This window comes from Culex pipiens, chromosome 1 (assembly GCF_016801865.2).
Source record: "Culex pipiens pallens isolate TS chromosome 1, TS_CPP_V2, whole genome shotgun sequence".
In the NCBI taxonomy this organism is placed as follows: Eukaryota; Metazoa; Arthropoda; class Insecta; order Diptera; family Culicidae; genus Culex; species Culex pipiens.
Genome location: NC_068937.1, coordinates 131,762,638 through 131,790,022, shown reverse-complemented (window position 1 = coordinate 131,790,022; position 27,385 = coordinate 131,762,638). Strand labels below are relative to the sequence as shown.

Below are 27,385 nucleotides of genomic sequence, written 5' to 3'. Positions count from 1 at the left end.
GAAATTTGAACACTTTGTTCGTGGTTCCGAATTTCATGAACACTTGTTCACGATTTTGAGAACTCATTTTTCTCCGTGCAGTCTCACAACGGCATTGCTAAAATATTTTTCTACATATCGTCAGCTGTGTGCTATCTTGTGACATAGACCATTTTGGTCGAAAATGAGTTAATGATGACGTTTTGCTATACTTAACAAACACTACAAGATGCTTTAACCCGATTTTGGAAACTCGCTTCCGTTTTCCGGATTTCGCAATACACACTTGTGACATAGACCAATTTATCATCAAAATCGTGATCGTGCACACTTGTGACACGTCATACATGTTGTTGGAAAATGTGGAAAATTTGTCTTGTTTTTCACAAATTCATGTTGATACACATTTTCTGAAGGCAATGCAATCTTTTGTTTTTGAAAATATACTGATTAAGTCGGTTAAACTATTGAATTAAGTCTATTTTAGTATGTATGGAAATTCTGTGCACACTTGTGACACGTAGTACAATTTTACTTTCAAAACACACTTGTGAAACGTGCTTTTCAGATTTTTGATTACATAATTTACTGTATCTTTTAACTGGTGTAACCAAATTAGTTGAAACTTGGAGCGTTTGTTAAGCGATAGTATACGAACCGATTGCTTCAAAAAGTTTGGCTCTACCATTCATACACCCAGAACTGACATCGGCATACGAGAGGATAAAGAGCACGATTCGGTAGTAAAATGGTGCTGTGTGCGGACTGAGAGGATAAATCCCGAAACTACCGAGAGTACTTTACTCATGGGTTCATCTTCAAAAAATGTTCATCTATAAAAAAAAAGTGCCGGTACCGAGACTCGAACCCAAGACCTTCGGCATATTGAACCGTGCCTTTGCCGTATGAGCCACCATGGTTCGGTGACTAAGTGGCAGTCATTTGTCCATAGAAGCCACTCAATAGGATGAACTGTTCCAATGAACGAATGAACACGCGAGAGGACTATACTCTCGCAAAATAGCACTTTCCTCACTTTTCTTTTCGTGAGGACTATCCCCTCGTTCTTGAACTTTGGGTGTAGTTTTGAAAATGTTTATCAACAAACTTTAAAAATCGATTTTCACGAAAGGTACTAAATGTTCGTTGTCACAAGTTAGCACACAGCTGACGATATGCTCATTCAGAAAAAAGTTCATGGTGCAGACTTGTTAAAAACATTATCAAGTTTATTTTAATAACAAATGTTGTTTTGACAAATTCAACTAGTAAGTTAATCTCATCGGTACGAATAATTTGCAACTCAAAACCACTTATTTGCAAACCAGGATCGATGCTCAGAAGGCATGGAAAATATCGCATGACTTAATTTACTTTTAACATCAAACGAACAATAAAAACACCCATAAATAAAGCTAATTAATTTTCCTCCGTTCAATCGACCGCTTCGGCGGCAATCCGTTTCAATCCATCAGCGCAATATCGACCCCTGTTGGCGTGGATAGTCACTGGCTGGAAAGCGCGAAACAGACAAACACGACTTAAGTTGAACGCGTAGGCAGATCTTAACGCTTGTGACTCTGCTGTCGGCGGTTGCCGCTCGCAAATAAAAAAATACCTGTTACAGTTCCTGTCCAGTCCACTCCCGTCCAGTGGACTCCAGTGCAAAAGACAAACATGAATGAACACCCCGACTTGGTGTCGTTTGGGCTCTCGTGGTGTGTTACGATTGCTCAACTCTCAGATGTACATGTATATTTTCTGCACATTAGACTGAAACTGGTTTTTGCTTTTTCAGTATCAAGTGTGATAAGTTTAAATTAAAAAAAAATATTAGTATTTTTAATAAAGTAAATGAAAACTGTAGATATAGAATTCTAAAGCATAATAACATTTTTGATTAAGCTCTTGTCGCACTAATTCGTTCCGCGAAATTCATCCGCTCAGAGCCGCCTCCCGCCTGCTAATGAACACAATCACACAAACATTATTGCTCTGTTTCATTTCCCCCTTTTGTTCTGCATGTCCGTCCGGTCTCCACGTTACAGGTGTGTGAGGGCGCGATCCGATCGCAAACGATCTTTCGTGTCTCTCTTTTGGGACGGATCAGGCAGGTAAACAAAAGAGCATAAATGTATGCGACGACGACGACGACGACGTGACCAGAGCGAAAGAAAGTTGCACAAAAACCGGTTTTTGTTTGGTTTCTCTCACCGCGTTTTGTTCTCGCTCTCTGCTTTTGATCTTGTTTGGGTTGTTTTGGGAGAAGCATAACCAGTGTTGCTAGGATACTGTCGTTCATATTGATAAATAATTGATTTTACTGAAATATTTAAAAAGTACGAAATTCCTATATTCTACGAATTTTGCCTTTTTTTCTTATTTAATAATTCGAAAGTCTCAATAGTAGATGTAAAAAATCAAGTTTTGCAACAAGTTGAAAACAACGTTTTTGTAATTCCGGCAAACACTCTTTGACTTGTGTTTATTTGTAGTAAAACGTTAGTTTCTCCGCTTGAATGCAATTTGCCTTTAAAATAAGTGTCAAACTCCAAACCGTATCAAAAAGTATTACTTTTCGATGAAAGTGTTGAAAAGTAGAACTTTTCAGCAGTTAAATGAATGTTGAAATAGTAGTTTATGCAACAAGTTGTAAAAAAACATTTTTTCAGTACGAGTCGTACCTTTATCCAATGAACGGAAACGGAATCGATGTAACACCTTAAAATGTGGCCCTCTTAAACCTTGCGGTTTCGTCAACGGATCCACAGGCGTGTATCGTTCTTTTTGCGACAAGACTCCGCCTCCCGGGTCTCCTAAGTGTGAAGGTATGGGCACGGGGAGAGGGCACCGAATACCTATAATTACACTTAGAATTTTTTTGCGTCCGCCCCGGGATTCGAATCGGCGACCTCTGGATTGTGAGTCCAGTGCGCGGTCCGATTGATCCACACAGGCAGACTTTATCCAATGAGGTTCACCGAATTGGATAAATAATTAAAATAAAAAATAAATAGTTTTGCAACGAGTTCCATACAACATTAGCTGCAATTCCGAAAAAAAAACCGTTTGAATTGAATTGTTTGTCAAATGTTTTCTTGTATTTAGTCGATCCACCGTTTGAAAACAATGCTGAAAAGCAATAATTTTCAAAACAACTGCTGAAAAGTTCAACTTTTTAGCATTCATTTCTGTGCTGAAAAGTATAACTTTTCACCATTTGTAATGAAAAGTGTTTCTTTTCAATTCTGTAATTTTTGGTAGAGAAAAGTAGGCTGCTTCGTCGTTCGAGAATGACAGGAAAAGTAGGTATGACAGGAAAAGTAGTCATCAATGAGACACTTTTGGTTTTCAACTTTCAAAGATTTTTCTCATTTTTTCATCAGTTTTTTTAATGATCTTTTTGTTGCATTTTCTTTCTTTTAATGTGTTCTAACATTGACCAAAATATGAGATCGATCCGACATCTACAGCTAGAGTTATTCAACTGTCTCTTTGTAGACGCACTTGGCAAGAACAATGAGACAGCTGGGGAACAATGAGACACACTACGAAAATCAAGATTTTTCTAGTAAAACATCATGTTTTTGTATTGTTCCATTGCAGGTGACTTGCCTTGAACATTTTAGAGCAATTTAGCCAACATGAAACTTTAATTAACAAAAGTTATACTAAAAAGTATTTAAATTTTGTAAAATCCGTATATTTATACCAAATAACTTTGTATTTTTGGTTAAATGAAGTTAAAACTCTATAAATATGCCAAAAATCACTTTTAATTCATGTTTTGAAAGATTTCCATAGATTTTGAAAAGTTTGATGAAGAAAAATCAAAGTGTCTCATTGTTACCCATGAGCTGAAATGAGTGGGGAACAATGAGACAGTTCTGGATTCTGGGTATATTCTAAATTTTGGCCAAACCTAATGAAAGGACATTGTAGCCCAACTCAATCCCTATGGAACGTCGAAAGAAATTTGAAGAAATATTAGTTTTGTTGTTAACGGCAGCCTACGAGCGAAAAAGTAATTTTTGTCCATAATTTACTTTTACACCCCAGAATCAAACATTTATGAATAACTTTTCAAGGGAGCGTCCATAACCAAAGCCACTATTATGGCAGACGTGTATCCATTAGACACACCTTTCCCCCAAATATGAGCCTGATTGGTTGAAACTACGACTTGTGAGAGCCATTTTATCATTGTTCCCCGTGTCTCATTGATGACTACTCTACCCTAAGTAGTTTCACGACGGAATTGCAAAAATTACTTTACAGTACTGCTATTTTTAGCGATGAAAACTGTGCCGTTTCGAGAATTAACCGGAAAAGAAAGTAGTTTTACCAAAGAATGGCCAAAAGGTATTTTTGCAATTCCGTTGCTAACCTTTTGGCTGCTTACTTTCCCTAGGTATATTTTTGAAATTCCTTGAATGACGAAACGGCCTGCTTTTTATCAATATTTTTTTAAGGTGTATTGACCATTCCAATACTAATGCATTTTCTTAACTCATTATTTCACTATCGCCATTTTGGCCATCTTGGATTTAAAAATTCTAAATTACTTAAGCGTAGAACATTTCGAATATTGATTCACAATTTTTTTTTCGGTGTCTCATTTTTAGTTGTAGAGCTCAACTACTCTAAAGTGATTTAGAAATTTTCAATCCAGTATGGCGGTAACATTTAATGTTTGCAGTAAGAAAATAAAAAACTAACTTAATCCACCTATGTGGTTGGAGCCTTCCTCACTTATTGCCAACAATGGCCGATATGATGGAATTGTACAAAAATTTCATGTCTTTTTTAGATCCGGAGTAAAAAGTACATCAATATCACTTAAGTGTACATATCTCAAGACAGGGTTGCCAGATCTCCAATGTTTTGAACTCGTTGGAAAGGTCTTTTCATAACCCAACCAACGATGGGTGGGATGGTGGATCCCGACATACTTTACATACATTTAAATGAGATCCAGCTTAAAAAAAGTACATAAATGTCACTAAAGTGGCCATATCTCGAGACAGGGTTGCCAGATCTCCAATGTTTTGAACTCGTTGGGAAGGTCTTTTGATAACCTTACCAACAATGGGTCGGATGGTGGATCTGGACATAGTTTACATACATTTAAGTGAGGCTTCCGGCTTCCAAAAAGTACATCAATATCACTTAAGTGGCCATATCTCGAGACAGGGTTGCCAGATCTTCAATGTTTTGAACTTGTTGGAAAGGTTTTTTGATAAACTAACCAACGATGGGTTGGATGGTGGATCCGGACATAGTTTACATACATTTAAGTGAGATCCGGCTTCCAAAAAGTACATCAATATCACTTAAGTGGCCATATCTCGAGACAGGGTTGCCAGATCTTCAATGTTTTAGGCTCGTTGGAAAGGTCTTTTGATAACCTAACCAACGATGGGTTGGATGATGGACCCGGACATAGTTTACATACATTTAAGTGAGATCCGGATATATATGAAAACACCTTTTTATACATAACTTTTGAACTACTTATCAAAACTTCAATCTGTATAAAACTCGATCTATGGGACCCTAAACCAAGTCGAATGCAACAGGTTCGGGTCAAATCGGTTCAGCCAGTGCCGAGAAACATGAGCTAGTTTGTTGGTCACATATATACATACACACACACATACACACACACATACACACACACATACACACACACATACACACACACATACACACAGACATTTGTTCAGTTTTCGATTCTGAGTCGATATGTATACATGAAGGTGGGTCTACGATGTTTTTATTCAAAGTTCATTTTTAGAGCAGGATTATAGCCTTACCTCAGTGAGGAAGGCAAAAATACGAAAAAAATGTTTTGGTTCATGATTTGATTACCCGAAGTCCCATACACTGAAATAAAAAAAGTACCAAATTCCTAAATTCTAGGAATTTTGCACGGAAAAAAATCAATTCTAGAAATCGTGAATTAAATTCAAAATTCCTTGAATTTAGGAATTTGGTACTTTTTTTAATTTCAGTGTACAAACCTTCGGATAAAAAACTTCGAATAATCAAAACATCGAATAATCGAGTCTGGGCTGTACTTAAAGTGACGGCAACCATCAGTTACATGATTTTTCCTTCAAAGATACAAATTTTGCTTTCCGTACAGTATTTTGACAAAATTACAAGTTATTTAGTACCCTACACATCATGATACTTTTTGATGACAATTTTCCTATTCCTTGTAAAGTTAATGACGATCGCATCCTAGGACGTCAATGATTGCCTCACAAAATTATATAAATTTTTAGACACATTTGCTTTAGATATAAACATTCTTTCACTGGCTTCAAAAAAGGTACAAGTTTCACATGCTGAGTCGTTCTAGAGCAAGTATTCGTCAATCTGAATCAAATACAAAGCATTTTAGAGTGATAATCAGATTTCTTTGAAAATACCTTTGGTTCGATTTTTTTTTTGTGTTTTGATTACCTGAAGTGAAATTTTGTTAAAAACTAACTTAATCCATCTATGTGGTTGGAGCCTTCCTCACAACAATGGCTGTACACAAGTTTCATCTATTTTTTAGAGCCGGCTTCCAAAAAGTACATCGATATCACTTAAGGGGCCATATCTCGAGACAGGGTTGCCAGATCTTCAATGTTTTGAACTCGTTGGAAAGGTCTTTTGATAACCTAACCAACGATGGGTCGGATGATGGACCCGGACAAAGTTTACATACAGTTAAGTGAGATCCAAATATATGTGAAAACACATTTTTATACATAACTTTTGAACTACTTATCGAAACTTCAATCTGTATAAAACTCGATCTATGGAACCCTAAACCAAGTCGAATGCAACAAGTTCGGGTCAAATCGGTTCAGCCAGTGCCGAGAAACATGAGCTAGTTTGTTGGTCACATACATACATACACACACACATACACACACACATACACACACACATACACACAGACATTTGTTCAGTTTTCGATTCTGAGTCGATATGTATACATGAAGGTGGGTCTACGACGTTTTTATACGAAGTTCATTTTTAGAGCAGGATTATAGCCTTACCTCAGTGAGGAAGGCAAAACATGTATTATGTTTTCCGTCTGATTCTTGCAATGGTATCCACTGAACTCCGATGGTTTGACACCAATTATTGTCAAACAGCGGGTTACTTTTCAGTTTGACACCCTTTTTACAAAGAGCTAGATAGCAAGTGTGAGTCTTGACAGTTCGATTTTTTTTTTTCAATTTAATGTTGTCATCCTGGTGGGGTACGAACTAAAAAGTGTAAAACGAAAAACTGACCAACAAGCGGGGTTGAGAGTAGAGGAACGGCAAAATTTGGAAATAAAATTCTAGAGTTTTTTTTAAAGGTCCTATAAGCTAATGTTTTTCATGTGTTTATAGGACCTAATAAAAGAAAAAATGTCTAGAATTATATCTTTATCAAAACTTCCCAAACTTCGGCCTCACTGCCCATTCCAAAGTAAACACTCACCATGGAAATTGAGAGATTGCTGAGAGAGAGTGTTAAACACGTTCGTCACCATCCCACGACACAAGCAACCATGCTGCCTCATGAATGAAGAGAGAGGTGCCCACAAGAAGAACTGGTTGTGCTCAGCAAACACAACGGCAACACACAATACAGCAGGTTCGCCGCCACCAGGTTGCGGTCGGCTTTCTCAGTTTGGTTTGAGCGTCGTTACGGTGGAGAGCTCTGTCGCGTGTGCTCGCCGAAGTTCTGTGCCAGCTGCTTTCAGTTTTGTTCTGCAACCTGCTAATTTCGCGAGGATTGTTTTTTTTTGTGTGTGTGTTTAATTTGCGACAATTGAAGAAGCTTCTGCGGTGCTTGCAGGGTATGCAAGATTGACGACAGTTTGTCTTCCGTGTCTGTGTCATTTTTTGTGCGATCGACAGCCGTTTTCAACACCGACAACAGGTGTTTCTCAAGGTGGTGTGTAGCACACAGATTCGAGTTGAGAGGGAAGTGGTGTCTCCGTGCCCTGAAGGCAAAAGAAAGTGAGATCAGAAGAAGGAAGTTGGATGTGGTTCAAGAGTGTGGAAACAAGAAGATAGTGTTGATCTCTGGAAGAAGCTCAAGAGGAAACCAAGCACGCAATCACTAAAAGTGTGTCAACGACGCTGCTGAATGACATATTTCGCGCTTCTTAAAGTCACGCTGGATCGTCCTACAGCGGAAGCCGATCAAAGATCGAAGATCTGAACGTGAGGAATTCAACATTGCAACCAGGAACGTGTGTGGAACCAGAAGGAAAAAGTTCAAAGTGCCGCACCACGATCTGGAATGTTAATCGTAGTAGTGTCATTGCTGCCATTGTTGGCCCCCTGTTGAAGTTGCCGCCTAGTGGGGATTACTCACCGAGATTTTCGCAGGGAAGAAACAGCTGGATACAACATACAGCACTGAATAGTGTGCTCAGGTGTGGGTTTGAGAATCGAAGTGCGGCCAGTACGAGTGCGTCCATACCGGCGACGACAAGAAGAAAACAAAAATCAACGAAGGAATGAACGTGGATTAGCCGGGAATTTTGCGCAGGAGTTGGTGGCAGAGATTCAAGCAGGCAGTTGATCTGTTTACAAGGTGTGCGCCATTGGAACAGTCTGAACCTGAACAAACGACTGATACGGAGTAGCTGAATAGCTGCGGTGTCGGATATCAAAGGAATAGCTTGTTTGCAAATAAGGTAGGACCACTTGTTTCTGTTGACAAATGCACTGATTTGGTATCGATGAGCTGTTGACTGACTTCAACATGGTCGATACCTGAGTGCTCTCTTGTACTATCTGGATTGAAATCCCAGAAAGTTTAGTACAAGAGAGCACACGGCCATCGATGTCTGTCATGCATACTAGAATGAATGTTAACGTGGACATTTTTTTTCCTTTATGTAATAATTTAAATATTTGTTTATACGAAATTCGCCTGTTCAAATACATTCCAAACTTTCCGTACAGTCAGTACGGAAAGTCAGTCAGTAAAATAAACTTGTTTCACTATAAGGAGTTTCTTTTTTAAATTTATGTTACAAATTTTAAGCTGATTGTTTGTAAATGGAATACTAAATTTATTAATACAACCTTGTTATAACTTTGTTGAGGTCCCCCCCTTCAATAACAATTAAAAAAATATAGGGAAAAATAATGATGTATTTACTAGGCATTTTCATTGTAAAACTTGTAAAACTCTTCAGAATACATTATATAATGCTTATTAATGTATTTCAATTAAAATAAATACTTTTTAATCTTGAATTGATAGTTCTTTAAAAAGTTGTTGATATTTACTACCACTTTGAAATTATGTTTTTTTCAGGCATCACTTTTAAAAATATTACAATTTTTTAGAAAAAATAAAATTAACTAAAATAATATTACCAATTATAAAATACCTTCCATTTTTGGACCAATTTTCAAGCTATAGCCATTTAAGGGTTTATCTTAGGTTAAAGTATATTTCGTGGCTTGACAAATTAGTGTCCATGTTTGTTCATTCCTTTTTATCTAAAAATATTATTTAAAAAATATATGATTGACAATAATAAACTAGTTTTATTTAATTTACTTACTGCCAAATTCAATTTCTTAGCAATTCTTTACGAAATCGGCCAATTTCGAACATTTTTTTTTGAGAATCTCACTTTTGGAGTATTTGGATGGAAATAGCGTGCAGACCCAACAATAAGAAAACTGGGTTTTTCATACATTTCTTCGATTTTTCCCATACAAACTTCACCCCCGAGTAAATGTTGACCAATTTTGCTCTGATTTTTTGATAAAGTGCCTTGTTTTCAAGATTTAGCCACCGAAAGTTTGATTTCGGTGAAGAAATATTAGTGATTCGATTTTTAAATAGTGACCATGAGTGACAATTTCTAAATTCTTTTTTAAAAAGTCCAGGAAATTTTCTATAAAATTGTCTAAGAGACATTGAAGATTGGACCTCTGAGTGCTGAGATACAGTGGCTCAAAGAAAAAAAATGGAAAATTGAAGTTTTCGAAGTCTAACCCAAACAACCCTCCATTTTCTAATGCCGATGTCTAGGGAGTAATGATATGATTTTCAATGTTAATAAATGAAACATTCGTGAATTTTTGGATCTTTTCGAAAACAATATTTTTATTTTTTGAATCAAGGCTAACATTTTGAAAGGACGTAATATTGAATGTTTGGCCCTTTTGCAATGTTAGTATTGCTTCAACAATTTGAAAAATTTGTTGTTCAAAATCGGATAAAAAATGTTAACAATTTTGGAATCATTCCAATGTTTACGAGTTCGACATTATAGTGTTACCGGATTTGTTACAGGAATTCCATCCGTGTATGGGTGTAGTTGTGCTTATTTTTCTTCAAATTTTCCCAAAGTGATTCCATTAGAACCATAAAACGACCCCGTTTCTACGCATCTACAACTTCCCTTTGTGCACTAAAGGCAAACAGAAAAATCCCATCCGGAACACCGACGCATTCCACAGCCCCTGCTCGTTTGATGTTCCAATCCCTTTCAGTTTTCTCGAATGTGGTAGCATCTTCCACCGGGCGACGTGGAGGGTTTAACGACATCATAAATCAAATTATGGGATGCGCTTTACGTTCTTGTTTCGGGCCTTGTAACATCGTTCGTTTCGCCCCGCCGTACAAACGCACATGTTCCGATCCGAGAGAGGGGAAAACCCCCTCTGAAAACGATGACCCGAAAAAGTCACGTCCCATCCGCCATGTTGGTTCTTTGGGTCGATGATGGTGGTGACTTGCGCATTCGTCGGAAAGATGAGACGAACCGCACCGTTCGTCCAACCCAACTTTAACGCGGGGGACCATCAGGCGGAAAGGACGTGACGGCTTGTCATCTTTCTTCGAGACACCTCCGCAAAACCGCGAACCCGCGAGAGTGATTGGCCTTTGGCTTTGGCCGAAGTATTGTTTGCCACCGCTGCTAGCAGCTCCAGGTGTGCCGAGGTGGCGCGTTCAAGTCACTGGGCGATCCCCCAGAGGTTCCCTTCCAGGCCGGGAGGAGGTACCATGACAATGGAACGAAATATATTATGCAGATGAGTTTCGGAGTCGCTTCCAGTTGGGTTTTGTTGTTGTGTTGTCCAAAGCTGGAGAAGGGGCTTCTTCAAGAATGTGACCTGGCCAGGCGACGAACCCGATGCGTATCGATTTCAGATCACGTTCTTGGCTTTTGAAGTCATTCCGGTGTGAGAGTTGGAGTCGGTTGATTGATTAGGTTTATCTCCAAGTATTTTGTTTCGAAACTTCTGGACAAGCGTCACACCGGAGGGATGTCAATAAAGATGGCTGGTAGCCGATGCCGGGAGCACGAGTAAACAGAGGAGACAAGTTTATTTTATGGCCGGGCTTCTTGATGTTACAGGCGGTTGTGGGAATCCTTCATGATCAGTGTTCTAATCTATGAAAGTGGTAGGAGAAATTTGTCCAACACCTTTTCTACCATATCATGAGCTGGGATCAGCTGTTCTTAGGGACTTCAAGTTTGGAGTTATCTTGAAACTCTTCATCAAAACTCAAACAAAACTTTGTGAAAAACAAAGTTTTGCAATGATTTTCCACAAAGGTTATTTGTAAATGAGGCAGATCCGATCCCGGAAACCGCTCGCGAATCTCCCACCATAACTTATCAAAACCAGTCCATCTCGCGATCCCGCGTGAGCCCCGTTGACCTTCCTGGCTAGATTAAGCCGGTCGCCTATAGCCCTCGCGGTAACCATTCCGTGGTCATTCCGAACCATAAATCCACATTATCTGGCCTGCGCCGTGCGGCGATTAGAAATTTCCACGAAGAAATGCTGGCCGCGCCGTCTAACGATGTGACGAGACTTGTGAAAGTAACTTTCCTGGCGGAACCTGCCCGTCGCGCTGCGCCGAGGTCAGCCTGCACAGGTCAAGCAATTTCGCCCACCAGTTCCTGGAGCTTATGCGGTATAACTCTCACTGCAGTTGGAACCCTGCAGTGCGACGGTGTGGTGAAAGATGAATTTGCACTTCTCCGCGAGGCACCTTGCGCGGAGAGATTCCGAGGGACCACTTGCCGTTTTGGATAGAGAAATTATTGCCGTGAACCGGGAAGTGGTCCCGCGCGCGAATTGGGTCGACACCCCGAATAAAATCTCGAGTTTGGTGGCCGCGGCCCCATAAATCAAGCGGAACGCTGATCGTTAAGTTGTCCATTAGAAATAAAAAGCTTCTAATGATTGCGGGGAGGCCTTCCTGAAGAGTGAAAGACCACAGCATCGCGTCATCAGCGGGAGTGTAATATTCTATTACAGCCGACGCCACGGCGGTGCCGACAGGTTGGCCACGGCCGGACGAAATTTATTGGCCACTTGATTTTGTTGTGTTGCGACCGACCCTTTTGGGGGAAGCGACTGCGCCGAGAGTAATGACCACTTCAATTAAACCTTCCCAGGCCCTCGCTGAAGACCGAGGGAAAAAAGCGCGGCCCCGGTAGAATCCCGCCCGGCAGTAATCATCATCAACTGCCGGTACTTACATGGCACATTAGAAATTTAATTTCATTAATACTTGCCTCGACGATGGCGACCAAAGACGACGGCGATGAGATGAGTTGAGGCAGCTTTAAAGTTCAGCTCGGTAAACAAAACTGGCCTCCGCAGCGATGACTGATGATGAGTTAGGAGCATTTGATTCGCCCTTTCGGGACTGAAACATTTTTTTGCGCTTAAATTCAACTTTATTTTATTTGGTACGTGTTCAAGTTCTGGCAATCACGGTGTTGGTAAAGCGAACATTCACGTCCGTAACCGCCATGTTGCTGTTCGCTCGGGTAAAGTCCTGCAGCGTCCGCACCGCGGCCGGAGCGTTCCGATCGAACGGATAACCCATAGCGCGACGATCCGGATACAGTCGGTCCCGCAGTCCACAGAACGAGTGCGAATCGCTACAGTTGGCATTCTCATCAAACTCCTGGTTCACCGTATCGCCGGCGTAGTCCGAGATCATCGCAAACAGGTCGAACTTGAGTCCCTCGGGCGTTCCCTTCGGCAACAGGAGATGGTGGGGCCATCCGCAGTTGCAGAACCGATAGGCTGCCTCCGCTGGCGATGCAGCATTGCCGGACAGTTGAGCCGCACGGAACGTCCTCTCGTACGGAATGGTCACGCTGGATTGCTCCGAACGGCGAACGATATCGTTGGAACCGGGGTTTACTGCAATGAAGTTGTTGTTTTATAAAGTTACAAGCAATACTTCATGCTCGATACTCACATGTAACGCCAAACTTGTCCAGCTCAACCATGAGAATGCGTTGCTCCTTGTACGTCAGGGGCGTGTTGCGCTCATCCACCTTGGGACCGATGAAGATTCGGCAGGTTCCGCGCCGTGGTGTCCCGGTACTGTTGTTGACGGTCAAACGGTACGCAAATGGAGCGTGCTGAAGATGGGTGAACGACACGAACACGTTTCCTTCCGGTCCAAAGTCCAACCCGGATGCCAAATCAACCTGCGTACGCTGCCAGTAGGTTAGCAGGACATTCGGAGGTGCCTTTGGTCGGTTCAGCGTAACGGCAAGTGACTGAATCTGGATTCCGTTAAAGTTGAGTTGGGCTGGTGGATAAACTGGAAGTGTGGCCTTGTACCGGTGGAACAGGTTGTCTACTTCGCAGTGCAACCGGTAGAATGCCGGATCCCGCATAGCCGTCTGGAACTCCCCAACAACGCCGTATCCCTCCAGGAAGCGATTGTCCGGATCGTGACTGTAGGCTATGAGGTTGTGCAGATTACCGTGGTAGTTTCCGTAGAACTGCTGATTAACCGACAACTTGGAAGGTTCCAAGATGTTGCCGAGGATGTCAATACCGTTTGCTTCAGTTAGCGGTACTCGTTGTCCGTTTTGCTGAAAGTAACACGTGTATCATTCTACAACTAAGTCTCACCAAAGAAATCCTTACCCCAAGCACCGTCCCAGCGTCGATGGCCTCCGCAATGCGGCTTCCCCAGCGTTCCAGATCGCTCACCGTGAATATAACATCGTCCGCCACTCGATTCAAATCTCGCAGCTGCTGGTTCTGCGGTCTCGCTGGGAACGCACGGTTATTCGCACTCCGGATAATCTTCGGGAAGTATGCTTCCGGAAGCGGTTGCCGCAGATTGTTCAGCGGCTGCACGCGGGCCAGCTTGGCGCAGAACCGTTCCACGTTGTAGCGAGCGATCAGCTGTTGGTGCATGTAGTAGAACAGCTCACCGCGACGATCTTTGCGGACGACCTGGTCGGGCCCTTCACCCGGGTACACCAGATGCCAGTGCCAGTGGTGCAGGTTAACGCCGACGTCCTCGCGGAAGAACGCCAACCGTTGCTCGTCCTCGCGATCGGACGCGGTGAAGTTTTGCGGGATGTCGATCGTCATCTGAGGTCATAGTCTTGGATGACGTAACATCAAAGTTTTCGTATTTAAGCGTTACTCACCCGGTTCGCCTGCTGAACGACGGCACCTTCCTCGCGAAGTCTGGGAAACACGGCCGGATCCACAAACGAGTCCGGAAACAGCTCCAAGAACGACGGTACGTTAAGATCCTTCGTATCGGGACGATGCTGGATCGCTACCGATAGTGCGTACTGGAACAAAACCGGGTTCAGGCGGTCCCGAGAGTAGGCGGCCACGGCCATCAACGAGTCCACGTCGGGTTGGCTCAGGAACAGTCCAATCAGATCACCGGCAATCTTCCGGTGCTTCTCGTTGAACAGCGAGAACCCTCCGCGACGATCGATCGCTTCCGCGAACGTAATGTTTGGCGTGCCAACATTGCGCACTGCGATCCGATTCTCGGCGTCGTTTCCAAAGCGGTTCTGCAGGGACTCTCCGATCGGGCGGTAGCGTTCGGTGAAGTAACTGTCGGGTAGATCGATCACCGTTGTACCGTTGTCCTTTGGGTAGAAAGTGGGCTCCAAAGGACGCTGGAGAAGCGCCAATAGCTTACGGTTTCCGGACATTGCGTTTCGAAGAAGCTTACGATGAGGTTTGACTCGAAGCTGTTACGCTACCATCTTTATATAGCTCAATAAAATGTGTCGTCTAACCTCACTTTTCGATGAACGAAATTTGTTTGTGCGTGTGGTTTGCGGTTTTCAACGCATCGAAATTTGTGCGTAACAAAAACTCTTATCTCACTCTGACGATAAAACAACTCTGTCCACGAAAGGGTTAGAAGCATTTGCTAAACATAACTCATTCTGCTATCGCTCTATACTCCAACAACAACGACCACAAGCGGAGAGGGCTTCCATCACTTTACAACGGCGGCGGGCTAGATTATGATTCCCGAACTCATCAAGGCATCACACGTTGCTTGCGGAGGAAGACACGAACGAAGCCGGTATCTTAATGGGCGGGCCGATCGTAATCTGTCTAATGCGCACCCCCTGACTATGCCTTCTTCAGCAGGTCTAGTTGGTATGACTGACCACGTTTTTTTCCGTTTTGTTTATTTGCTGATGTGGCTGCGGGGAGACGTCGATGACCCGACGACATGATAGTCCGGGGTGGATTTGCAAGAACAATTAAATGAAATATCACCTGGATGGGAAAGGTTAGAAGCATTAATTGTACAATTGTAATTATCATGATGTAGAAGTTAATTTAAGTGCTGTAAGGGGTTGGCGTTCGTCATGGGAGAGCTATAAATGTCATGAAATTAATTTCATTTGGGAATGAGTTGCACAACGAAGATAATTACCACCTGACGTATGCAGATGTCCATTGACCCAAGTTAAGTCACTTCTTGGTTAGAACTTTGCATAATCTACCGTTCCCTGAAATGTGTATGCTTCGCAGAACTAGAATACACACGTGCAACTCTCCATAATCGCAATCTCCGTACCGCCGTTACGAAATGCAAACAATGTTTCACCTTGGCTCGCGCGCTCGAGCTTCAAAGTTTAGTGAAAAATTACATCGTATAAATCCACTCAGCGAGCTGTGCAGCAAATCCAATTTCTGCCCAGCATCGCACCGCCACCACCGCGGTATTCCATTTTCAATTAACGAAAACAACCCGGGAATTGTTGGTATATACGGCGGAAGAATTGGATCCTCCGGTTCCAGTGCAGTCAGTGCTTCCGACATTCGTGGAAAAATGTCAATATCGCACATCGCAATTTCTTGTGTAGAACACAAATACCGGGCTCGTATACGGTTGATTCTTCCCCGTCCCTTTGTGTTCTTTCCCATCCAATTATTTTCCAATCAGCAGCTGCCGGGGTTGAACGCGGTGTATACCTTCGGAGACGACCTGCTCTCCGAGGAACGTTGCGGAGCACTCGCCGGGTTGGATTCGGGGGTAGCTCAGTGTGTTGATTCACCTAGCCGATGGCTGAGACGTTGCTTATTTCGTGGATTATGATTTGAAGCAAGGTAGTCAGTTTGAATGATTTTTAAAAACCGTCCAACTCCAAGCGAAACTTACTTAGGGATACCGTGGAGATTTTCCCCTATCCCCTTAAAAAAAGTTGAACATCAACACTTTCCGTCTTACAAATCCCTTTCCTTGTCAACGGGTGACGACTGAAGATGGGTGCGGGTGGCAAATCATAATATATACATGGTGAAATCCAGGCTGCAATCCGCTAAAATCACCGTCTTCAAGCGAAGCGTTTTATGTTGAAAAGATTAAAAAGCGTTCTTCCTTAAGAAAGGCAACATTACGACTAATAATTGAGAGGAGCCTCCACGGAGCACGCATTATTTGGGAGGATCTTTGCGGTCTCTCGTGGGGCGTATTGCATCGCACACCCGAGTTGGAAAGGAAAGGGAGAATTCGAGCAAGTTACAACAAAAAAAGACTGCAAGCGCACGAAATCCAAAGCGGAACACAATAAACTCATAAAGAGCTCGGCATGGTTCATTCAGAGAAGGCCCCAGGGCAGCAGCACAAACTGACCGCAGATCAGAAAGGGAAAAAGCGCGTGAACCGCGCCGCAACCCAGGTATCTCTGGGGCGAATTGCTCGGGTAATAAAGTCAATCTTGGATGTTAGAGCTGCATTACGTTGTAGAACAGCAGCCGCAGCTGCGTTCTTCCCATGGTTCGCCTTGACTTTTCGGGCTCAGGCCGCGACTATTCGAGCCATGCTAATGGGCTGTCCCATTAGCTGGGCGCGCTCGAGAGCGCAAGTCGTCTCGGAAATGGCCGCTCGTAATGGACAGGAAGGACGGCATGTTCTACATGAGCTGAAGAATGCTAGGCATTCTGGTTGACAGACATGAGCTTCATTAGCGGTGGCATTGATTGGTTCTAATTTAATTGAATTTTATGCTACTTGTTCGATTTTTTTTAGATCGGTTGATCTTGTTTGACTTGTGGCTTGATTTGTGCTAAAAAGGGTGACGCAACCAAATTTCATAACGATGACAGAAATCTCGTGCAAATATCCACATGAGAAAGTACAAAACGTCTTAACACTTGTTCTCACCATCCAGAACTTGGCGAACCACAACGGGCTCGTCACATTTCGCGGCCCCCACAAACGAGATCAAACGAAAACGATAATGTTAATTAAACCATTAAATACATCGCAGGATGACGCAGCGGATCTCCCCAAGTCCGCAACGCCAAACCAGCAAGGGGACAAGTCCCTTCAAAGCCTCGGTTTCGCATTCGCCCACGTTGACAACGTCAAGACCCTGTCGTCGTCGTCGAGAAGTCCAGCGAGAGAGAGCGAAAGCTGGTGGGCCGACGACGGGTCGTGAACAAGTTCTTAGTCTCGGTGCGTTGGTATACGACCGGCCGGCCGGGTCGTAGAACTCCCATGTCAACGTGACTCCGGCGAAGCTACCGAACAACGGCGCGGTTCAGTAATTAAATCAGCGTGGACTCCGTCCAAAGCTGGTGGTGTAGTCTTAATCAGCTCAAGTTGATGATCTGCGCGGCTAATGTAACCCTTGAAATCGGGTTTGGTCGGCTTTTGACGCGCCAAGGGTTTCCGGATCTTCTCCCACGATCCGGCTAACGTGTGTGTTTTTCCCCAAAGACACACGAGCAGTTTACACAATGTTGTTCTGTCCAGAACCACGTCGCGTAACCTGGCATTGATTGGCCTTGGTCGGAGGACTTAACGAACGCGACAAAGTGCTGTGCACAGCGCACAGTTTGCTCGTTTAGATAAAGCGGGAATAAATTCTAATTAAAGAGCAGAGAGATAATACCGGAAGGTTGGGACGTTAAAAATTTATTGGCTGATTGCGATAAGTACCCTTGGCGAAGGGACCTCAGTTTTTGGGAAATTTTGCATTTGAAGTCACGTAAGTGGGCTTTAATTACTCGGGTGAACGTGTCGATTCAACCATAATAAGCCAATTTGAAACAACTGTTGGTAAAATACGACTTCGAATGCTAATGTTACATTCTAGCGTTGAAGAATTGCACAAACACATTACAAATTGTGCATATTTCCGGCAATCAGCACAACCATTGTTCAGCCGCCGTGCACTCGGTCAATTCCTCAGCTTATCAACGCGCTCCCATGGGGCCCTTCTCTGTGGTGTGTCTCAAGGGCCCTGGAACGCATTCCTCTCGCGTGGTTCCGCTGCAGACACGTTTTTGTTTCGAAACACTTGGCAAACAAAAGCTCGCCTCTCGAAAGCACTTGCGTTCCGCCGGCCGGTACGTAGATCTCGAAGGCCCCGGAGAGATGCTGGTTGAGGTAGCGTTAGGTCAACAATAGAGCACGCTGGAGCCCCCCGAGCCGTTTGTTTTTATTATTTGTTCTTCCATTACCTTCATCCATGCTTTGGGCCGCCGCGAGCGCGAACTTTGCTTGTTTTTAAACAATCCAATTTCATCAACCACTTTGATTCGCAGCGCAGATCTTGACGCGCAGCATCCACCGAATATCTTGAGCCGCGGATCTCACGCGAACCAAATCTAACGGCGTTCGAGAGGACGACCCTGCACTGCCAGTGGTTCATCAATCTCTCTATCCCGGAAAACCCACAAACTATTGTGCGTCGTTTGCGGCCAGGTGATTAGCCCTCGCGCGGATATCTCGCTAATAACAATATTGTCTTTCTGGACGCTATAGAACGCGGAGTTCAAGCGTTGAGCTTGACCAGAAATTGGACGACCAGAATGAGTTGAAGAGCCGCGTTGATTATTATGATGTTTCACGCGGCTTAATTGTTTCGCGAGATGGTAGGTTATTAAGTTCCGTTGAAGATTCGTCTACCATCTTCAAGCAGCTTGTTTGGATTGGAAGCGTTGAAAATTGGGTTTCTATAATGGAGTTGGAGTGACGAGAGTCACACGCCCCTCTGGTGTTACGAAGGGTGATAACGGAATTTGGAAATTGACGAGGAAATGACTTTATCTTGGACCATGAAAATCTTATTTAGCGTTCTGAAAATTTTGTAGAAACTTACACTTGATTCTTCTTTTCTATTTCTTTCAGGTATGTCTATTGGCACTACCAAGAAAACAAAATTTCATAAAATTTATATCAGGATTATAAAGATTGGAGTCCAGAAAGGTAAATATGTCAACTTTTATCACAAACCTGTCGCCATTATGACTAAGTCTCTAACCGCAATCCACGTCCCCACGTTTGGTCCCATCTCGTCTGGGCCCCGAGCAAAACGGGCACACGAGATGTTTTCTAATTTCAAACATTGGGCTTGGTTGTCGATAATGACAGCCAGGGTGGACAAGTATAAACAACTTTTTTCGGCCAACGCTCCTCGGCCCTATAGCCGCCAGCACATGGCAGTCCGGGGCACGACAAACACGTTCGGGTGAAAAATTGACGCTCGCGAGGTTTATTTGCATATTTGGCCGCGCGGTTATTACCGCTCTCGGGATCGATCTGGGTCCCGGAGTTGTTGTTGCGCCGAACGGCGCGTACAAGCTCTTAGAATTTATGTCTGGACCGCCGTGTTTGTTACGATTGTTTGTCGTTGAGACGTTGTCCACCAACAAACAAGTGTGCAGTCTGTTTGTTCAGAACGTTGGAGTTTGCTGCGACGTGACTTAAGTGAAACTTGTACCAATTCTTGGGAAGAGTTCGCACCTCTATGGTAAACAGTATCTCAATACGCAACTTTCACCTTATTGCATAAAACAAGAAGATCTTCAAAGGCGCGGAATAACAATTTGCACGCAAAGCTAACAAGGTCTTCAAGGTGTCAAAAGCAATCAACTCTTGAGCACGAATTACGGCGTGCCGCTGCGGTGCATCCGAAAGGGCAACTTGCCGAAAAGTGGGAAAGGCACTACAGTCGAGATAACATCTAAGCTTAACGAAAGGTGAAATGTTGTTGGTTTCTTCACCTTTGCGTGACAGCCAGAGTGACTGACAGTCGGATGGGTTGTTTTGTTTTGAGGAAAGTCATTGTTTTCTTCGAGAGATGATCATAAATTAGGTTTTACACCGTGACGTCATTTGACAGCTCGTGTGCACTGTTTACATGGTCTTCGTCGATTGTCGACGAATTTCCCCGAACAAAATCGATGACCGCATCGAACTGTGCTAAGTCCATGTAAACAGTGCACTCCTTTCTAACCTCCAAATCGAGTCGGCGTAAAACCTAATGGAGACGTAAGCGGGCAGGTTGACGTGGGACTACCTAATGAAACACGTTTAATGCAAAACAGCTCTTCAATACTAACATACAACAGTTGGAGCAGTTTTTGATAGATCACAACGTCGTAGTCCTACATCACTCATCCTCCAAGTCCCAGCTAACAGAGTGATAATTGAGGTCATCCATCGAGAGAGCTGCCAGAGCTCATAACAACTAGCCGGAGGCAGCTCTCCGTCCACTGTCTGTCCCGTAATTCCGGGAAGGAGTGTTCAAACAAGATGTGAAAAGCTCGGCGGACAGGTGAACATGCTAATTGATATCTATTTTTGGTATGACCGCTTCAGCACGGGTTTCCTGTGTGCCGAAAGTGCGCCACTGCTAACAAGATTAATCTCCCCGGGTTTCAATCTCCCGACGGCGAGATTCTCTCCGCGGGCGAAACCATTACAATTTGAGCAACAAAGTCGGTCGTCCCGCGGACACCTTAATGGGAACCACGCTGTTTACATATGACCAGTGAACCCCTCGACGTCTCCGTTAGCTCGGTCGAGACAATAGCTGCGAAGCGCTCAGCAAATCATTTATCACACCGCGGAACTGTAGAACCTGCTTTCGCGCGATGGAGATAGAGAGTTCATTCAACGGGAACAATGCAGAACGCAGAGGTATTTGCATACACACGCTGAACTCATCACTGCGAGAAAACCGTAATAACAGTCATTACTAAGTCCGCGCAACACGACACAAGCAGTCGTCGTCGTCTTCCGCTGACGAATCCGCTGGAGGCTGGTATTAATCACCTGCCGGAGACGCCGATCGGGACTTGAGCGATGTTTCGCACACGCGACCTGACGTGAACGCAACGCAACAACACATTCCAGTGAATCACGGCACCGCCGAATCTTGGGAGATTTCGGGGGACTCATGCAAATGTGAGAAACGAAAGGAGGTCGTTGGCGTCGTCCGGGAACAGGTTTGTCCCGATTGGGATCGCGCGTCGCCGGGTCGGAAATGGCTTCGATGGGACGTCATCAATACTGCCGGGTTATCTTCGTGGTAGTCCGCGTGGGTATCGGGCTGGGCGGTGGGACCACCCCAAATGGGTTTGAAATAAGCATCTTTTGAAGATAAAGTTGATTGCGGTGTTTACCTGATTGGCACACGGACATGAGAAAGTCCGCTGACCATGTTTGGGGACTGGGTGCGTGTTTTGAAGAATAGCTTCCTGTTTGTTTGAAGAGTTGACTAATCACGCTGTTTGAGATTAGACGATCATTGAAGTAGGTCAAATTCGAGGTTAATAGAGTGATTTGAAGAATGAAAAATGATAAAATGAAAATATGAAAAAATTAAGCAATTGATCAAAATCGTCTTCATTTTTCATCCTGAACCGCTCTCTCTTCCCAAGCTATCATTTTCATATATCTTATTCCCAGCTCGAGATTGCAACCTGTTTTGATTTATTTGACTGCATGTTCCGTGTTCCTCACCCTGTCTGGTGACTTCACCGTCGTCACTACCATCGGAAGACGACGAACCCGCTGCCGTAGCGCAATGATGTAGGAGGTAAAGTGCAGATTAAATAAACTCGATCTAACTGTGCACAGACGGCCGCAAACTCGGTGTTGGCGTTCGTCACACCGCCGTAGAGAGCCCCTCAATGAAGAAGTGGAACCGCTGCGACTTTGAGCCCCAACCCTTTCGTAGTAGGAGGAAGAAGAAGCACGACACTACGTGCCTTTGGACCGACCTGCATATCTCGCCCGAGCTGTCAAATAAGTCGAACCGGGTTGAAATCAAAAGCGTGTTCAATCCGTTTTGTGTGGCTTTTCAATTAAAATTCTTCGCGAGCAAAGTCGGTTTGTACATCACCTGCGCCAACGGGAAGAAACCTTCTCGCCGGGTATGCCATTTAGGTTATCTCGATTCGGAGTGGTTTGACATTTGGAAATATGTCACTGTTTGGCGCGCGAAAAGTGCAACTCACTCGGGTGATTGATGCAGCCGAGGCACCCTCTAACGAGTTGAGTCGTTACAATTTGTCTACCCTGCGATGTTCTGCTTCACTGTGAGAACTCACTTTCTCCCTCAGCTTGATGTCCTACAAAACGAAGAAACAATTACCGGCCCCCAAGTGTCCGCGGCTGATACGAGCCCGTCACTCACCGAGATGACATTCTCCGGCCCAACTCGCGGGATGACCGTTATCTCCGATGTTTTGACGTGTACGACTCTTTTTTCCGTGCGCCTGCGGCAGCAGCAATCTACTGCGGAAGCCAATGGACCCAGATTCACAGAGTCCACACCTGGGTGCCGCAGCACCGTCCACCCAGGTAATTCGTATGACAGAAATGGGTCAAGCTGCGGCAGCAGTTTTGTTTTTCGCCCCGTCCTAGCTCGCTCTCTCTCTCTAGGTAATCTCGGTGGCAATAAATTATCTCCCCTAGGCGGAGAAATTTATGACCACTGTGCGCGGATGGACCCCTCGTCGTCGTTGGTTGGGACGGACAGCAATATTTAATAAAAACCGGAATGTTGTAGTAATTTTGAGACAAAATTCAGCGTTGGTTTGGGGTTTCATTGGTGTAGAAATATACGGAGGAAGAAAGGTGCGAGCTGTTTTGATAAATAATTACCACTCAACTCAAGCGCGGCTTCGACGAGAGCTAGTCGCTGAACCCAGTAATTACCACTTACAGAGAATGTCTTCAAACATTTTGACCAGTTCCAAATTAAAACCAATCTGAACAAAATTTGAAGGCCAAAATTTAAACAAAAATGTGTTTTTGAAATTGAATATTTTCTCCTTTTTTACATTTTAACGTCACCTACACAAACATTTCAATTAATCTGGCATAATATGGAAAAGAAACGTCTTTATGTAATATTAGATAAATAATTGTGGCATAACATTAATTTATTCAACATGTTGCAAAAGGTAGATTTTTCAGCATGAGTCGTACCTACATTTATCCAACGAGGTTCACCGTGTTGGATAATTACGAGAAAATCACATTTTACAACGAATTCCATACAACTTTTTTTTGCAATTCCGAAAACACCCTTTGAATGGAATTGTAAGTCAATTGTTCATGTATTTTGACAATCCACCGTTTAAATCAAAACAATGTTAAAAAGTATTACTTTTTGAATCAAGTGTTGAAAAGATAAACTTTTCAGCATTTGTTTTGAAAAGTGTTTCTATTCGATTCTGTTATTTTTGGAAGAGAAAAGTAGCCTGTTTTGTCATCTAGAATGACAGGAAAAGTTAGTAGTTTCATGACGGAATTGCAAAAAATAGTTTTTGCAATTCCGTCGTGAAACTACCGTAAAACGAGGTGACTTTGATAGCCGGGGTGACTTTGATAGGTTTGCGATTTTTCCGCAAAATGAAGAGTACAATTAAAATACGTAAGGAATGGTTCAGAAACATACTGACCGTGGTAGAGAAGTGTTCAAAGTACCTCATGAAGAACTTTTCATAAATTTTTGAAAAGTTTATAAAGTTAGTTAACTATAGTTAAGAAAATGTGGATGATAGTCATTATTTTAAACTTCTCAAAGTGTCATGATTTTCTCAATGAACATGATTTTTAATCGGAAAACGGAATGCATTTTCGGATTCTTTGGACAATTTTCCACTAGGAGAAGGTTTAATAAGTTTGTAAATAATAAATAATATGTGTTTTTGAAACACAATTTAAAAAAATCTCCAAATTTATAGGCAATTTCAGTTGAACAAATTTCATGTAAAATGTGAAAACTTGTGATTCGTGCTTTGTATTCAGTTTAAAATGCAATATAAATCGATAATTTTATAAACAATACTAGTTTTAACAAATTTCAGGCGAAATTCCTACTTTTCAACAATTTTATGTAAAATTCATTAGTATTTTGATAAAAAGCTTATAAACTTAGTTAACTAAATATAAACATTTTTTTTTCTTAAATACTATATCAGCTACTTTAGTGATGGTACATTTAACGTACAAATAAAGTTTGAACATCCTAAATATGATTTTAACAAGAAAAACTATGACTATCAAAGTCACCCCGGAATTAAAACCAAGATTTTTTAACGTAACTATTTTTCTAAACACTATTGAAAAAACTTTTTTTCCAAAATAGTGCATGGACTTTGTGTGGCCTACCCCAGTACATGTTTTAAAAATAATAATCTTGAGAAAAACCTTACCTGTTGAGCAATTCTCTACGAAATCGGTCTTTTTTCTTCAATTTTAATTTTTGTATTTTTTAATCCGGCTGAAACTTTTTTGGTGCCTTCGGTATGCCCAAAGAAGCCATTTTGCATCATTAGTTTGTCCATATAATTTTCCATACAAATTCGGCAGCTGTCCATACAAAAATGATGTATGAAAATTCAAAAATCTGTATCTTTTGAAGGAATTTTTTGATCGATTTGGTGTCTTCGGCAAAGTTGTAGGTATGGATACGGACTACACTGGAAAAAATAATACACGGTAAAAAAAAATTTGGTGATTTTTTTATTTAACTTTTTATCACTAAAACTTGATTTACAAAAAAACACTATTTTTAATTTTTTTTATTTTTTGATATGTTTTAGAAGACATAAAATGCCAACTTTTCAGAAATTTCCAGGTTGTGCAAAAAATCACTGACCGAGTTATGAATTTTTTAATCAATACTGATTTTTTCAAAAAATCGAAATTTTGGTCGTAAAAATTTTTCAACTTCATTTTTCGATGTAAAATCAAATTTGCAATCAAAAAGTACTTTACTAAAATTTTGATAAAGTGCACCGTTTTCAAGTTATAGCCATATTTAAGTGACTTTTTTGAAAATAGTCGCAGTTTTTCATTTTTTTAAATTAGTGCACATGTTTGCCCAGTTTTGAAAAAAATATTTTTGAAAAGCTGAGAAAATTCTCTATATTTTGCTTATTCGGACTATGTTGATACGACCTTTAGTTGCTGAGATATTGCAATGCAAAGGTTTAAAAACAGGAAAATTGATGTTTTCTAAGTTTCACCCAAACAACCCACCATTTTCTATCGTCAATATCTCAGCAACTAATGGTCCGATTTTCAATGTTAATATATGAAACAATTGTGAAATTTTCCGATCTTTTCGAAAAAAATATTTTTGGAATTTTCAAATCAAGACAAACATTTTAAAAGGGCGTAATATTGAATGTTTGGCCTTTGTGAAATGTTAGTCTTGATTTGAAAATTCCAAAAATATTTTTTTCGAAGAGATCGGAAAATTTCACAAATGTTTCATATATTAACATTGAAAATCGGACCATTAGTTGCTGAGATATTGACGATAGAAAATGGTGGGTTGTTTGGGTGAAACTTAGAAAACATCAATTTTCCTGTTTTTAAACCTTTGCATTGCAATATCTCAGCAACTAAAGGTCGTATCAACAAAGTCCAAATAAGCAAAATATAGAGAATTTTCTCAGCTTTTCAAAAATATTTTTTTCAAAACTGGGCAAACATGTGCACTAATTTAAAAAAATGAAAAACTGCGACTATTTTCAAAAAAGTCACTTAAATATGGCTATAACTTGAAAACGGTGCACTTTATCAAAATTTCAGTAAAGTACTTTTTGATTGCAAATTTGATTTTACATCGAAAAATGAAGTTGAAAAATTTTTACGACCAAAATTTCGATTTTATGAAAAAATCAGTATTGATTAAAAAATTCATAACTCGGTCAGTGATTTTTTGCACAACCTGGAAATTTCTGAAAAGTTGGCATTTTATGCCTTCTAAAACATATCAAAAAATAAAAAAAATTAAAAATAGTGTTTTTTTGTAAATCAAGTTTTAGTGATAAAAAGTTAAATAAAAAAATCACCAAATTTTTTTTACCGTGTATTATTTTTTTCCAGTGTAGTCCGTATCCATACCTACAACTTTGCCGAAGACACCAAATCGATCAAAAAATTCCTTCAAAAGATACAGATTTTTGAATTTTCATACATCATTTTTGTATGGACAGCTGCCGAATTTGTATGGAAAATTATATGGACAAACTAATGATGCAAAATGGCTTCTTTGGGCATACCGAAGGCACCAAAAAAGTTTCAGTCGGATTAAAAAATACAAAAAAAATCGAATGACCGAAATCCTAGAGAACTGCTCTGTTGGAAAATATTCTAAAAACAAATTGAAATCCTATCAAAGTCACACCGGTTTACGGTAACTACTTTTCTTGTCATTCTTGAACGACGAAACAGCCTACTTTTCTGTTCCAAAAATAACAGAATCGAATAATAACCCTTTTCAAAACCAATGCTGAAAAGTTCTTCTTTTCAGCACTGAAATGGATGTGAAAAGTTGAATTTTTCAGCACTTGTTAGGAAAAGTTATACTTTTCAACATTTTTTGATTTTAGCGATTCATTGACTCAATGCATGGACATTTGTCCTATAATTCTGTACAAAGGGTGTTTTTCGGAATTGCAAAAAAACGTTGTAAGGAACTCGTTGCAAAACTTGATTTTTCATCACTCGTCGTATTTATCTAACTCGGTAAACCTCGTTAGATAAATGAACGACTCGTGCTGAAAAAATTATTTTTTTTTCAACTTGTTGCATAAACTACTATTTCATTACTGTTATTTTCAGCGTAAATAGTAGGCGATATCGTCATTTGCAAATTACATTTAAAGTAATGTAGTTTTTGCAACTCCGTGATGAAATTACTTACTTTTACTGTCATTCTTGAATGACGAAACGGCATACTTTTCTTCTTCCAAATTAAATGAATCAAAAAGAAATAACTTTTCGACACAAGTGCTGAAAAGTTCTACTTTTCATGATTTTTTAGTGATTTAAAGCTGAACTTTTC

At 41.6% G+C, this 27,385-nt stretch overlaps 2 protein-coding genes across 2 annotated transcripts in view; one reads left to right on the top strand and one right to left on the bottom strand.

Moving 5' to 3' along the window:
* The first annotated feature begins 7,654 nt into the window (after positions 1-7,654).
* LOC120417849 (cadherin-99C) overlaps positions 7,655-27,385 on the top strand; it is a 204,877-nt gene continuing 185,146 nt past the window's right edge. The window contains exon 1 of the mRNA XM_039580070.2: positions 7,655-8,680. The gene's annotated coding sequence lies outside the window, so the exon portion shown is untranslated. The remainder of the gene's footprint in view (positions 8,681-27,385) is intronic.
* Positions 12,703-15,843, bottom strand: LOC120417857 (phenoloxidase 8-like). The gene is made up of 4 exons (XM_039580077.2): positions 14,441-15,843; positions 13,926-14,381; positions 13,243-13,870; positions 12,703-13,184 (listed from the first exon to the last, which is right to left on the bottom strand). Exons 1-4 carry the CDS (start codon positions 14,963-14,965, stop codon positions 12,730-12,732), a joined length of 2,064 nt encoding a protein of 687 aa, XP_039436011.1. The 5' UTR covers positions 14,966-15,843; the 3' UTR covers positions 12,703-12,729.

What these genes read in the sequence shown, in the direction of transcription:
- LOC120417857 (XM_039580077.2), bottom strand. Translation starts at nt 14,965, where the DNA reads ATGTCCGGAAACCGTAAGCTATTGGCGCTTCTCCAGCGTCCTTTGGAG. An exon ending in ACGCTGGGACGGTGCTTGGG is followed by an intron (nt 13,871 to 13,925) that starts GTAAGGATTTCT and finishes TGTTACTTTCAG; the next exon opens with CAAAACGGACAACGAGTACC. An exon ending in GGACAAGTTTGGCGTTACAT is followed by an intron (nt 13,185 to 13,242) that starts GTGAGTATCGAG and finishes ACTTCATTGCAG; the next exon opens with TAAACCCCGGTTCCAACGAT.